At 43.3% G+C, this 13,332-nt stretch overlaps 2 protein-coding genes across 5 annotated transcripts in view; both read right to left on the minus strand.

The window, feature by feature from the left end:
* LOC107384303 (unconventional myosin-VIIa) overlaps positions 1-4,323 on the minus strand; it is a 30,564-nt gene extending 26,241 nt beyond the window's left edge. The window contains exons 1-10 of the mRNA XM_015957488.3: positions 4,194-4,323; positions 3,983-4,023; positions 3,712-3,813; positions 2,369-2,521; positions 2,052-2,120; positions 1,860-1,975; positions 1,644-1,771; positions 1,428-1,570; positions 1,119-1,232; positions 874-1,027 (exon numbers count right to left, since the gene is read on the minus strand). Coding sequence (XP_015812974.3) covers positions 874-1,027; positions 1,119-1,232; positions 1,428-1,570; positions 1,644-1,771; positions 1,860-1,975; positions 2,052-2,120; positions 2,369-2,521; positions 3,712-3,813; positions 3,983-3,994 — 991 coding nt within the window. The 5' untranslated portion in view covers positions 3,995-4,023; positions 4,194-4,323. The remainder of the gene's footprint in view (positions 1-873; positions 1,028-1,118; positions 1,233-1,427; positions 1,571-1,643; positions 1,772-1,859; positions 1,976-2,051; positions 2,121-2,368; positions 2,522-3,711; positions 3,814-3,982; positions 4,024-4,193) is intronic.
* A 970-nt stretch (positions 4,324-5,293) lies between these two features.
* Positions 5,294-13,332, minus strand: part of dis3l2 (DIS3 like 3'-5' exoribonuclease 2) — a 38,291-nt gene continuing 30,252 nt past the window's right edge. For all 4 annotated transcript variants that reach the window (XM_015957497.3, XM_015957495.3, XM_070541753.1 and 1 more), the window contains exons 19-21: positions 10,743-10,847; positions 10,255-10,359; positions 5,294-8,181 (exon numbers count right to left, since the gene is read on the minus strand). In XM_015957497.3, the coding sequence (XP_015812983.3) occupies positions 8,083-8,181; positions 10,255-10,359; positions 10,743-10,847 (309 nt within the window). In that variant the 3' untranslated portion in view covers positions 5,294-8,082. The remainder of the gene's footprint in view (positions 8,182-10,254; positions 10,360-10,742; positions 10,848-13,332) is intronic.

Here is a 13,332-nt window from a genome sequence, read left to right on the forward strand (position 1 = left end):
GTATAGAACTGCTTTGTGTGAGATTTTGTACAAAAAAAACCTTCATGACCAGTGATGGACTGATACTGATCTCAGACTTGTTAATTATACAAAATCAAGTCTGGATTAATTCTCAGTTCTGTGAAACCAATTCATGTCTGCTGCCTTCCTTTGTCTGCATCTGTGTGTGTGTGTGTGTGTGTGTGTGTGTGTGACTTTGTTGCCCCTGAGGTCGTAAATTTTCTGAGCTGGTTCTGTCCCACGGTTCTGTTGTAACTTCTGAACTTCCTGAGATGGGAGGGGGCAAGAGTGGTGTCCCTTATGTTGGAGAAGGGTCCAGGTGCAAATGAGCTAATGGTGTAAATAAACATATCATGTACTCTTAAAATCGATAAGCCCACTAATAAGTAAGAAGGAGAGAAGATTTACTGTTCCTCCCCAAGGCCGAGAGAGGAAGGAGGCTGAGTAGAAGGAGGGGCAACGTTGGGCCAGGTCACGAGAGGCCAAGGAGAGACGAGATGGGCTGATTCAGGAGAAGAATACAGCCAGCAAAGTCTGCCGAAGAAGATGATGTAATCGCAAGGAGAAGAGGAAACACGTGATCAGACGTTGAGCTCCAGAAGCAGGATGGGGGTGTTGCCATGGAGATGCAACCCTTGAAGAATGTATATATATATATAGCCATGCCCTGATGCGGGGCTGGGGGGGTGCATGGACATGGCCGGGACATAGAAGTGGGTGCGTGGCTAAATAAGTTCGGGAACCACTAGTATAGACCATAGAACTACTATAACATTTAAGTCATATGTCCTGTTTTAAGTGATTTCTTGCATAATTAAATTATAACATGTGCAGAACAAAGTATTGCTTTGATCTTAATCTAAAACGACTCACCCTCAAAGCGGATGTTCCCCAGGTGTAATATAGCGGCCAGCAGCCTGAGGATCTCCTGGAACTGGGCTTCTGAGAAGGTCAAAATCTTCATAGCCAGTCGGATACGGCCGAAGTCTTTAGCGTCATCTCTGCCCTCACACGTTATCTGACCACCCTGATGGATTTAAACGGTCCAGTTTGCATCAATAGCAACAGGTGAGTAATATCCTCATGCGCCATAGCAACAAGCAGGACTAACCAAGTACCTTAGTGAGGAAGTTATATTCCCTGGAATATCCAAGCCTCAAAGCTTTCCTCTCATCTGCCGTGATTCCTGCCAACATGCAGTAGAATACGTGGTAGTTTCGCTCTTCTAAAGCCTGAGGTTAAAGGAAAAATAGACCAAAGATGTTTTCTACTGGATGGACGAACACAGATGTTGGTGATGTTTCACACAGCATCTGATAAATCCTACGTTCTCATTTCAACAGAGCTGCAACAGATACCGTCTGGGACTTTATTAGTTTATAGTACAGTAATAACAAACAGGCTTTATTTGGAGGGAGCTGCCTCACCTGATGGCAAACGCGAGACTTTTCTAGAAGATACTGCTCCACACGAGCACCTTTGATCACACCCTGTTTGTTGAAGAAAATCTCCACATATTTTCCAAAGCGACTGGAGTTGTCATTGCGGATTGTTTTTGCGTTCCCAAAAGCTGCAAAGCACCAAAATAGTTCCTTTTGTTTTCCTGACACATGGAATGAGGAGGACGAGGAGCTCTATTGTACCTTCTAGGATTGGGTTGGACTCCAGGATCTGCTTCTCGATCTGCTGTTGAGACAGCTCTCCACTGATTGCTGCCAAGTACTGAAGGATTAATTTGGTGCTCTCCGTCTTCCCTGCTCCAGACTCCCCACTGACAGGACAGAGGCAACACTTCAGTGAACGAGCACGCAGAACCAACCGAAAACGATCCTGTTCACCGCAGCGCGTTTGAGGCCCACCTGATGATGCAGCACTGGTTTCTGTGATTGCGAGTCATGTTGGAATAACAGGCTTCAGCGATGGCGAAGATGTGCGGAGGAAGTTCGCCCAGCTTCCGCCCGTGATACAACTTCACCTAAAGACAAAGGCAAACAGATCCCACAACTACAGTCCTTTGTGACGGATGTTGATTTGAATGTGCAGAAACTCACCTGCTCAGCTGAATAAATGGGATAGTCCTGGTATGGATTTACTGCAACCAGAACCGAGCTGATGTAGGTCTAGAAGATAAGAATGCTGTTAACGTCTACATGGAATTCCTGCTGCCAAATAATAAAGATAAACCGCGTTTTTCTAAATCTGCAAAAGGATTAGAACTAAAATCACCGCGTGGTAAAGTGTGAGCCGACACACTGACATAAAGATTTCATAATAACTGAACTTACATTTTGATGAGTGGCATGCAGATATGTTTATAAAGGTGAGGCTGAGTTGTATTTTCTCATAAGTGTGTGTGATCATGTCTTACGTAGATGAAGCCTTGTTTGTGTCTGAGCTGCAGGTTCCGGAGGAGGCCAGCCTCCGTCATGTCCCCGAGCTTGATCATGTCATCCACCCCCTCCACAGATGTCGGGTGCATGATCCTGAGAGAGGCCTCCTCCTGCAGGGACAGATGTCGCTCCTGAAGGGAAAACAAACACTCAGAATAAAAGAAATCCACCACACCAACACAGGGATTGATTGACAGTGCTGTGAAAAGTATTTGCCTCATTATGGATTTCTTTTGTTTCTGCTTTGTTTCTGTTTCAGATCAGCTAAAAAAACCTTTACTTTGATAGCCGAGTTCAGCTCTAGCGGGCCTGATTTCTGCCGGATCAGTAGATACAATCCTCCCGACAACAGGTGGGCTAAAAGATGATTACAGATCTTACGAATATGAACAAAAGAACCAATCTAAAGCACTTTGTGGGGTGACGATGGCACAGGAGTTAAGTGCTCGCCCCGTAAGGAAGGTTGCAGGTTCGAGCCCCGCTCAGTTTGTCGCAGTTGTTTTGTCCTTGGGCAAGACACTTTACCCATCTTACCTGCTAGTGGTGGTCGGAGGGACCGGTGGTGCCAGTGCTAGGCAGCCTCAGTGCCCCCACAGGGCAGCTGTGGCTACATCGTAGCTCATCCCCACCAGGGTGTGAATCAGTGAATGACCAATTGCATTGTAAAGCACACCAGGGGGGGGGGGGGGGTGTTCCAGGACTCTAGAAGGCGCTATATCAAATACAGGCCATTTACCATTTCACTTTAAGTCAGAGTAAACACTGGAGTGTGTGTGGTGATGGTGGGTTTCCAAAATGGCCCCCATGGATTCAGAGCCGAAAAGTCTACAAAGGTCCATCTCATGTCTCACCTTGACCAACAGGGGTGTGTCCAGGGAGAGGCCTGGGGTAGCACTTGCCACCCTTGGAATCTGATTGGCCACCCCAGGCACCACCTCACTAATTTACCTGTAAACAGGTTTTTCATTGTCCAAAAAAGGTTTAGGGCTAAAACAAAAATAGCATAACCATTGGTGCCACCCATGCACAAAGTTGTGCCTCACCTGGGCCACCCCATTTTAAAAGATCTGGACACGCCACTGTTGACCAAAGAGCATCAGATCATTTCCCACTTGGAAGCAGGTGAGTTACTGCTTTCTCTTAATGAATGAAACCGCTGTCCTAAATCTACATTTTCTACTTACTCAGATTTTCTCTCACATCAAACTCTGCTGATCTGAAACATTTAAGCGTGAAAAAAAAAGCAAAAACGAAAGAAATCTGTTGAAAGCCAGATGCTTTTGTCGGCGCTGTATCTCTACGACCAGCAGAAGTTCTTTACATTTCCCTCATCGTCCACCAGGAACCTCTGACCCGTTGGTGTTTCTTTGATCCTAGCTCCAATGGGCACCTCGATGTCCGAGTCCACCCAAACCATTTCCCCCTGTGGACAAACGGTATCTTGTGAAGAAATCCACAAACTCGCTACAAACCACAGGTTACAATGAGCCCACACAAGATTAGAGGAACCACGATGGTGAACTACCCTCTTATCAATAAAATCTATTCACTCAACTCCCAGGCCAGGCTGAGACACCTGTTGCTGTTCTTACCTTTCGCAGCATCACGGTTTAATTTCTTTCCTTCCAGGTCCCTTAAATAAAGAAATCCATGGGAAAAATGAATTAAAATGTACTTTAGGCCGTCCGTGTGATTCAGCACTGCTGACAAAGTCCATTGTTGAGCTCTGAATCACAAAATGTGACTTACATAAAAAAAATAATAAACTATGAGAAAAGTGAACAAGCAGACTTCTAATATTACCTGAATATCTTTTAGCTTGTGATCCTCATGAATCCGTTTCGGTCTAGTTAAGATTCCCCCACAGTTTAAGGAAGGAGGAAACACAGCTCCTCTATGACTGATGGAGATTTTATGGTGCTTTGACTTTGGACCCACGGTGACGGAAAGGAAACGCGACATAGAGAGGTGAACAGCTGTGGTGCCTTTAATGAGCTGCCTTGTGTTCTCACTCATCCCACCATCACCCTTTAGGAGTTTCCCCAACTTCAAATGAACTCTTGCAGAAATTGTAACGGACCGATCCCATGTGGGTTTGACGGGTCAGACTGGTGGGGAAATGGGACGACATCTGGGAGAAAGATCTAGATCTGAAATGTTTAGAAAAGTAAGCTTAGATATTTATGTTATTTAATGTTTTACGTAAAGAGAGCAGGCGTAGAGTCGCCAGGGTCAGTGAGAGGTGTAATGAATTTATGTGCAGCCTTTGGACCCTGCTTGTGTAAATCAGACAAGACGCAGCAGAGCATCTCGCTACCACTGCAATAAAGATAAACTACAGGACTGAAGAAAGAACAGTTTGCTCTCAAGAGGGGGTCCACTACCGTACTTCCTCAGGAGGTGTCGTTACACGTCAGAGATAATCTTACTGCTGTGTTCTGGTTGTGCTTCAGACCACCGCTGTAGGGTGTAGTTACTGCGAGTGGAGTCTTTACAGACGACCTGGCTGGGATGGCGGTCCTTGCTGATTACTTACTGGCGTCAGTGTGTGTTCAGCCCTGATAAGGAGCTCCCTGAAAGGTGGTCAAAGTGAAAAATAAAACTCTTTACGATACAAACACATCCTCAATTTAGAGTGTCGTCCCAGAGGTATGCAGCTTTAAGATGATCCTTCTGGAAAGCGCAGAGGACACTGAAAACGAATCAATTACTCAACTAAAGAGGCATCTGCTAACAGTGAACTCTGTCTTGTACAAATTCAGGTGTTCAGTAATTATTTGTTGAGAACCTTTTCTCAGAAACTCGCATAAAAACAGTCAGCTGTGTCTAATAAAGTCCTTGTTGTGATGAACTGTTGCAGAGCAGCCGTGACATACAGTAAGAACACTCCTTGACAACAAACACTGAGCTTATCTGTTTATTCAATATAAACACTACAGTGATCCATGGGATGTTTTATAGAGGATCCAAGGTGAGTTACAAGCAGCATTCACTATCATTGATTGGACTTTGAATTCACCGTCATTCCTAAGTGACTCCACCAACAGGAAGTAATGAGTTTCAGGAAATACAACTAATAAACACAGTTTACATGACTAAGTATTTCTTTACAGTTGGAGACAAATATGTATTAGTTGTGTATGAGTTGCATCAAAGTATACCATCCTACACTGACCAGGCCAAATAAAAATGGCACACACTATTTCATTGGACCTCCTTTAGCTTTGATTACAGCACTCATTCTCTGCGGCCTTGTTTCGATAAGCTTCTGCAATGTCACAAGACGTAATTCCATCTAGTGTTGCATTGATGTTTTACCTAGATCTTGCATTGATGATGGTAGTCTGACCGCTGCACAAAGCCTTCTCCAGAACATCCCAAAGATTCTCAATGAGGATAAGGTCTGGACTCTCTGGTGGCCAGTACATGTGTGAAAATGATGTCTCATGCTCCCTGAACCTCTCTCACTGTCTGAGCCCGATGAATCCTGGCATTATCATCTTGGAATATACCCGTGCCATCAGGGAAGATGGAATAACTTGGTCATTAAATACCTTCATGTAGTCAGCTGACCTCATTCTTGAAGCACATCTTGTTGCAGAACCTAGACCTGACCACCTGCATCAAGCCCAGATCATAGCACTGCCCCCACAGGCTTGTACAGTAGGCACTAGGCATGATGGTGCATCACTTCATCTGCCTCTCTTCTCAACCTGATGCACCACCACTCTGGAACAGGGTCCATCTGGACGCATCAGACCAGTGTTTAATAATGCGTTGGCCAGTTCTTAACCCACTTTTAGCCATTTCCGCATCTCCTCAGATGTTTTCTCTGCTTGATGCATGCCGATGATCTGATGCTTCTCAAACAGACCAACATCTTTTCCACGACCACCAGATGTGTCTTTCCTCATGATTAAGAAATGAGAAGCAGCTCGTTGCACAAGTAACTTGTTACAGCTGAAAGCCCATGCAGTAATTATCCAATAGGAGCCTCCAACCTATTTGCTTAGTTAAATCCAGGTGGAGACTCTTATTTTTTTTTGGCCAGGCAGTGTATAAACTATCAGATTACAGAATAAAGTAACATTTGAAAAATGTAGATCTATTTAATTTTACGTCTGGGATTTTTTTTATAATTTAACCCTTTGATGCATGAATTATGAAATCTTCAACCATGATTTTTTTAAACAATTTTTTTCATTCATCTTTAGGTGTGAATGAAACAAATTTCAAATATTTTTTGTTAAATTTTATAATTTACAAATAACTTATTACATGTCCACCTCAGTGGACAGCGTGCATTCTGAGCATGAAATATGTTGGCTTGGCTTACTGAAGTCCAAATGGAGGGGCTCAAACGCAATAAAGTCCTCAACAGCTGTGCTTAATAGCAAAAACAAGTAAATAACAATTTTGAGTACTTGTCCACTGTAGTGACCATTATGCATCAAAGGGTTAAAAAAAACAATTTTACATCAGATCCTGCTGCTCCACATATAAAAGCTGGTGATGATTAAAAAAAATTAACGTGGCAGTTTTTAAAACAGTGTGTGTCACAGATTGGAACTGATCACTAGTCCTCTTAAGGTGAACATTAAGCTACGTCAATAACAAAACGCTGCAATCACATTTTCTGATCAAACCCTGAACTGACATTTTGAAACGTATAATGTGATATGTGAGCCTAACAAGGAGACAGGTTTCAAACATCGAATTAAAAACTTTAAGGCCACTGACCATTTTAAGCAGCAGTTTACATTCAAGTTATTCCCATGTTTTAAATTAAATATGAGTTTACAATTGAAAAAAAAAAACTTTGGCCTGTTTTGTACAGAAAAGAAAAACATTTCAACAGATCCTCAACATGATCCTCTTAATAACAATTAAATGTATGTGTTTCACTGCAAAACTGTTAAAAAGAAAAAAACATCGCCTTCATTAACGCACAAAACCTGCCCCCCCCCCCCCCCCCCCAAAAAAAAAAATCGTTCCTTTTCTAAATGTAAACGTAGGTTTATAGGACAGGAACTGGCTGTTAGCTTCAGTGAATGTAAACCTGTTGAGAGTAATAACGAAAGCTTCCACAGAAAGCAAAAGCAGCCTTTCATGGTTCTTCATAAATGTTTCATCCTTTCTGATGACTTCAGAGTTCCAGTAAAAATGACCGATCTGAGGAAACCTCTTCAGGGAGAGGTGAGACGCCACCATCACAATGCTTTCTACTATTCACACCACCAAGACGAAAATCTCTCTTCTCAGCCCTAAAATCAAGAAACCAGGCACCGACCCACCAAATCTTTTAAATTAGTTTTTAACATGAGACTGAGAGTAAAAATCAAAACTGACTTAAAAGAATCAACTAAATAGGATTCATTATGGCTTTGGTGATTTTGCCTCAAACCAGAACAAATTTCACTCTAAACGACACCAACTTTCTAGCAACTTTTAACAAATAAATCTGATTCTATTTAGACGTCAAGGTCCATTCGGTGTGTCATGTGATGCTGCGCTATAAGTGAAAAATAAAACTTTGATAGCTTGAAGGATAATTTACTAGTCTACGAGGACCGGACGCGTGAACAGTATTACTCCACACTAGCACTGCTACTCTTTATGTCGAGTAAAATTTAATTTCTTTTAATCCACTAAAGACAATGTGCAGCTCATCACTTCCGTCACAGCATTTGTTTTAGGGTTCGCCGCCCTCTGGCCTCTTGAGCACCGCGCTGTATTTCAAACCACCGTCTGATTTCAGTTGCACCTCCACGAGCGAGAAGTATGAAATCGTCTGTGAATAAAAAGAAGGAATTCTGAGTATTTTAATCATATTAGACAACAACTCCATCTTAATATGACTATTATTCTTAAGCCCGAATCACACAGCAGGATTTTAAAACTGTTGGCCAATTTACGAAACATGAGCAACCCCGTAAAGGGTGATTAAAACAACCATGGATGTTCCAGTTTTGATCCTACAGTGTGTTGTTTGCAGCAACTTACTAAAACTACGTACTACACACGAACACTCCTTGTTCAGATGGGAAGTCTTGCAATACCAAATGTGACTTCAAAGTAAACTAACAAGGAGAAGCGTGCAGCATGCGCCCATTATCTTGCTTTCTGATTGGCTACACGTCCCATTCAATAAGCAGGACAATCCAACTTGTTGGAAAGCCCAGATTGATGATCATAGCACTGTTGATGTACTTCTGAGCTGACCAGAGTTTTCTTAAAGGTCCTATATCATGCAAAATCCACTTTTTGGAGCTTTTGACCATGTTATATAATCTGCATGGTTACCCTGCCATGTGAACTGGCTTTCTTGAAGACCAGTGAAAAGTGTATAAGTGACTCAAACAACTATGATTCAAACCCCTAAAATACTAATGATGTGTTAAAGTCACCTTCCACAGCTTATACACCTTAAAATAACATTTTTGAAGGGTTTCTGCAGCATACTATCATCTATTATGTTCATTTTAAGAGCTGTGATAGTGTTCTGGGGTCCCCGTTTACAGTTGTTGAGTGGCGCTGGATGTACTGACTGCGTGTCGCTTTACAGCAGTATCATGTAGACCCCATGGACATGATTACATAGATGCAGCATTGGGAGCTGGAGGGTGTAACAGCGTTGCCGCCATATTGGATGGGTCTCCTCACTCTCCAAAGTAAGAGCAGAGTGAGCAACTCTGCCCGTTTTTGTGCAGCCTACGGTTACAGCTGCAGTGTGTCACCTACATAGGCTGAGGTGCATGGGCTTCGCCACGCCTGACATTCTAGCACCATGGCTATGAGATCAAACCCCCACCCCCCTCTCACAGCTGACGCATGGCACCGAAATGTTCCACGCGAGGAAGGGGTAATAACCCCTTCCTCGCTCTCATGGCAGCGAAATGGTCACGAGCGCACATGCATGGGGACACTTTTTCTAATAAGGAGGTTAAACACCCACACCTTTCCTGCAGTTTAGCTCAAAAACTTCACTATCAGTCTGGTCCCTCTGTGTTTCTGTGGCTGTGTTTGCCCCCGCCCTTCTGTTGCTGATTGAAACCCACACCTCTACCCTCCGCTGTTACGTCAGTATTCCAGTCAGTTGCGTTGCTGAAACGCTTTTCCCCACCGCTCCGCCCAAGCGGTAAAAACGCGTGCGTGCGCTCATTACAATCTTGTTCCCGCGGTGCGCTCTGGTTTTGATTTAATACGAGCCGCAGATCTAAGTTGTGTGTTTTTTTATCCAACGGCGGGCAGAACCAGGACCAGCTGGGGAAATTCCCGGTGGCCCTAATTGAGTTCAGTGTTATAAATCTGTTATACAGTCCTGATAAAACTCTATTGTTGAAACGCTGCTTAATGTGTTTGTTTGGACATGCAAGTTGGAAAACAGCCAGTAACTATGTCTCTTAAGCACGACAGAGATTTTAGATTTTACAACACTGACGTTAGAGCTGGGCGATAGGGCCTAACATCAATATCACAATATATTGAGAATTTCACCTCGATAACAATAAATGAACGATAACTACGGGTATGTGCAGAAACAAAAGCTGTCCACCAGATGGGGATGTCCCATGTATTACGTTGAGTCATCATTTTTACGTGACTCAAGGTGGTACAGCTTCTTAAAGGGACATGAACGTTGCCAAGCTACACACATCTTTTCATTTTTTTATTATCAAATTTATTGACACAGGAAAAATTATCTCGATAAGAGTCGGAAACTTCGATAATACATTTTCGATTTATTGCCCAGCCCTAAGTGACGTTACGCAGCAAGCCTTAAGAGGGAGACAGAGAGCATATCTGCAAAGCTCAGGAGTGTGTCTGTAAAGATCCTAAAGAACCGTGTGTTCTGTAGTCTCACCTGTTCAATCGGAGGACTTTCTTGGTCCTTTGGTTTCCAAACCAGTCTGAGCTCTGACTTCTTTCCCACCTTACGATGGTGGAATGAGGACAAACCTGCAATAAACTACAGAGAAATGTTGAAAATAATGTCAGAATCACTGTGACACCAGGGAGGGTTGAATTGTTCACCGACTCTGTAGTTGTATTTGAGTTTTAACCAAGTATTAAACTCAGTGTTTCGTGGCGCTGCACCACTCCTGAAATTCTAGTGCCACGAGTCACGACTATGAAATTTTCGTTGTTGCTTCCCTTCCGTGTGTCTGTGAATCTCGTGGGCATGGCAGTGGAACTCCAGCCGTGGCGCAGCGCCGTGCCTGAGCCTGTGTAGGGGCAACACTGGGACTCTAGTATTACTGCCAAATAATTATTGAATGAATATCAGCTAGTTCATCCAATATCCCAAATACCCCCCACCGCTACCACACAGAGATAATACGACAGACTGACCTTGCAGTAGATGCGTTTCTGGACGCGGAACTTCCAAACTATCACATCAAAGGCCTTATCCAGAACCCCCATCACTATGGCCATGGAATCCAGCGGGCCACACTCCTGAAGAGCACACCAACAAAACGCTTAGCCCTTTAGCCTACTTTCCAGAAAAATGCAATACCACGTGTGATGTCCACACAATAACAAGCACAGAGAAAGAAAGCTGCATAAATCCTAAAAGGTCTATGGTTCTTTTTTGTTCCGTTTACAAATGCTATGGGAGTTACACAGGAAATGTCGTATGTTTACCTGCAAGTGACTTTTATTTTGAAAGTTTCCAGATGTTTTACACAGCTTTCGTGTTTGACTTCCTGTCTGGCCTGACCTAAACAGCATGTTCTGGAACCGTAGAACATTAAAAAATAGACTCCAAACATAATGATAGCATCCCTTTTATTCTGGGACGAGTCCAAAGCATTACACTTTGCTGCCGGTGAAAAGAAACCTGTTCACTATAACGGCGGCTAATTGCTGCAGAGTACGATTTGCAGCCATTTTGTGACGCTTTCACGTGCGGTGGAAAGGAGGCGTTAGAAAAGTTTAAACCCATAGCTCACTGTGGAGCTTTAGGGTTTATTTCCACCGTCAGCCAGCAACACAGAAAGCAGGATTTAATTAAATTGAAACATTTCATTTTAGGCTTGAATGCATAATTAAACGGATCCATTATTCACTCACTTGTTAATCTACAACTGTCAATCCCTCCTCTCTAGTAATAATTATTGGTGTTTTATTTTCAATGGTGGGAAATCCTGACAAAGTCTCAAACATTTGTGGAATGGAAACCAGAGCTAAATGTGTTGGTAACTATTCCCCAGAAAGACCACCTGCATCGTTTTCTTTACCACTCTTGTTTTTGAGCTCCAGGAGCTTCCAGGTGTGTTCCAGTCTCAGGTGTGAATGTTCCCCAATTGGCAGCAATTGAACACGTTCTGTATGTGACGGACTGACCAACACCACTACACCAGTTGACCTTAACAAGTCCTGGTTCTGGAATGAGATCTTGTTTCGCAGTAACGCATGGTTAGACTGGTGACAAGCATAAGGAGCAGGAGTGTGGCTGTGTATGGATCTTCTACATTCTACTGATACCCGACGGTACAATATGAATAAAGTAAAGAAATGCCATGCTGTTAAATTTCCTTACCGTCTGAAATTGCTGCCATCTAATCCAAACCCAGTCAGCTAAACTACCAAGCAGCTCAAAAGAAGAGTAAAAAACAAGAAAATCCTTAATCAGTAAGGTAGGTTTTTTAAGGGCATTACTCAGCCTGAAACAGCTCTGTACAGCGTGGTTCAAGTCAGCTCATCTGACTGTGGGTGCGAACTCTACAGCAACCAGTGACTCCATCCCCTAGCCAATCAGCGGCCACAGTCGCAATGTAAGTAAGTAAGTAAAAGTTTATTTATAAAGCGCCTTTCGCAGATATGAATCACAAAGTGCTGTACAACATGAGTAAAATCAGGGCAAACACCTCAAACCGATAAAAACAGATCATAAAAAACAATAGCAGTGACAAAATAGTAAACAAAATCAGGAGTAAAAACAAAGTCAGAGTATGAACAAAGACAAAGCCATCTTTCTGAATATTTAGCGGGGGAACGTCTGGATGAAAAGGTGAGTTTTTAAATGTTTTTTGAAGACCTCTACAGTTTTGGAGAGACAGAGGTTTGAAGGTAGACTGTTCCAAAGTCTGGGTGCAATAGTCTGAAAGGCCCTGTCCCCTTTGAGGAACAGCCAGGAGGTTTTCAGATGTGGATCGAAGGTTCCGTGAAGTGGTGTGTGGGGATTAAAGATTGGAGCCTGGTTGTTAAGAGCTCTATAGGTCAGCACTAATACTTTAAATTGAATTCTATATTCTACCGGGAGCCAGTGGAGGGACTGTAAAACTGGGGTGATGTGAGCTCGTCTGCTGGATTTGGTTAGGAGTCTGGCTGCTGCATTTTGGATGGCTTGAAGGCGTGAGAGGGAGCTTTTGCTGAGACCAGTAAAAAGAGCGTTACAGTAGTCTAAGCGTGATGACACAAAGGCATGGATGATTTTTTCCAGATCTGCAGTAGAAACCAGTTTACGAACTTTTGAAATATTTCTCAGGTGAAAGAAAAGGAGCGGGAGATGGTTTTGACGTGTGAGTCTAAACTTAAAACTGGATCAAAAATAACTCCTAGGTTTCTAATGTTGGACTTGGCTGTTGGGCAAAAGGAGGCAATTTCCTGCTCGATTTTTGGCTGAAGTTCCGGGGGTGCAGCGATCAGGGTCTCTGTCTTGTTGGCATTGAGGACAAGAAAGTTGCTGGGCAGCCAGTTACTGATCTGGGTCAGGCAGAGTATATGGGTGGCCGGCCTGTCCAACTGGTGTGGCATGAAGGACATATAGAGCTGAATATCGTCAGCGTAGATGTGGTAGGAGATTTCAGGGAAAGACTGAATGATGCCAGCTAGATGAAGAATAAAGAATGTGAACAGTAGAGGTCCTAGAACTGAACCTTGTGGGACCCCGCAGGTTAGAGAGGCGGTGTCTGATGAAAAGGTTTCTGACGTCACT

Source organism: Nothobranchius furzeri, chromosome 11 (genome assembly GCF_043380555.1).
Source record: "Nothobranchius furzeri strain GRZ-AD chromosome 11, NfurGRZ-RIMD1, whole genome shotgun sequence".
Classification (NCBI taxonomy): domain Eukaryota; kingdom Metazoa; phylum Chordata; class Actinopteri; order Cyprinodontiformes; family Nothobranchiidae; genus Nothobranchius; species Nothobranchius furzeri.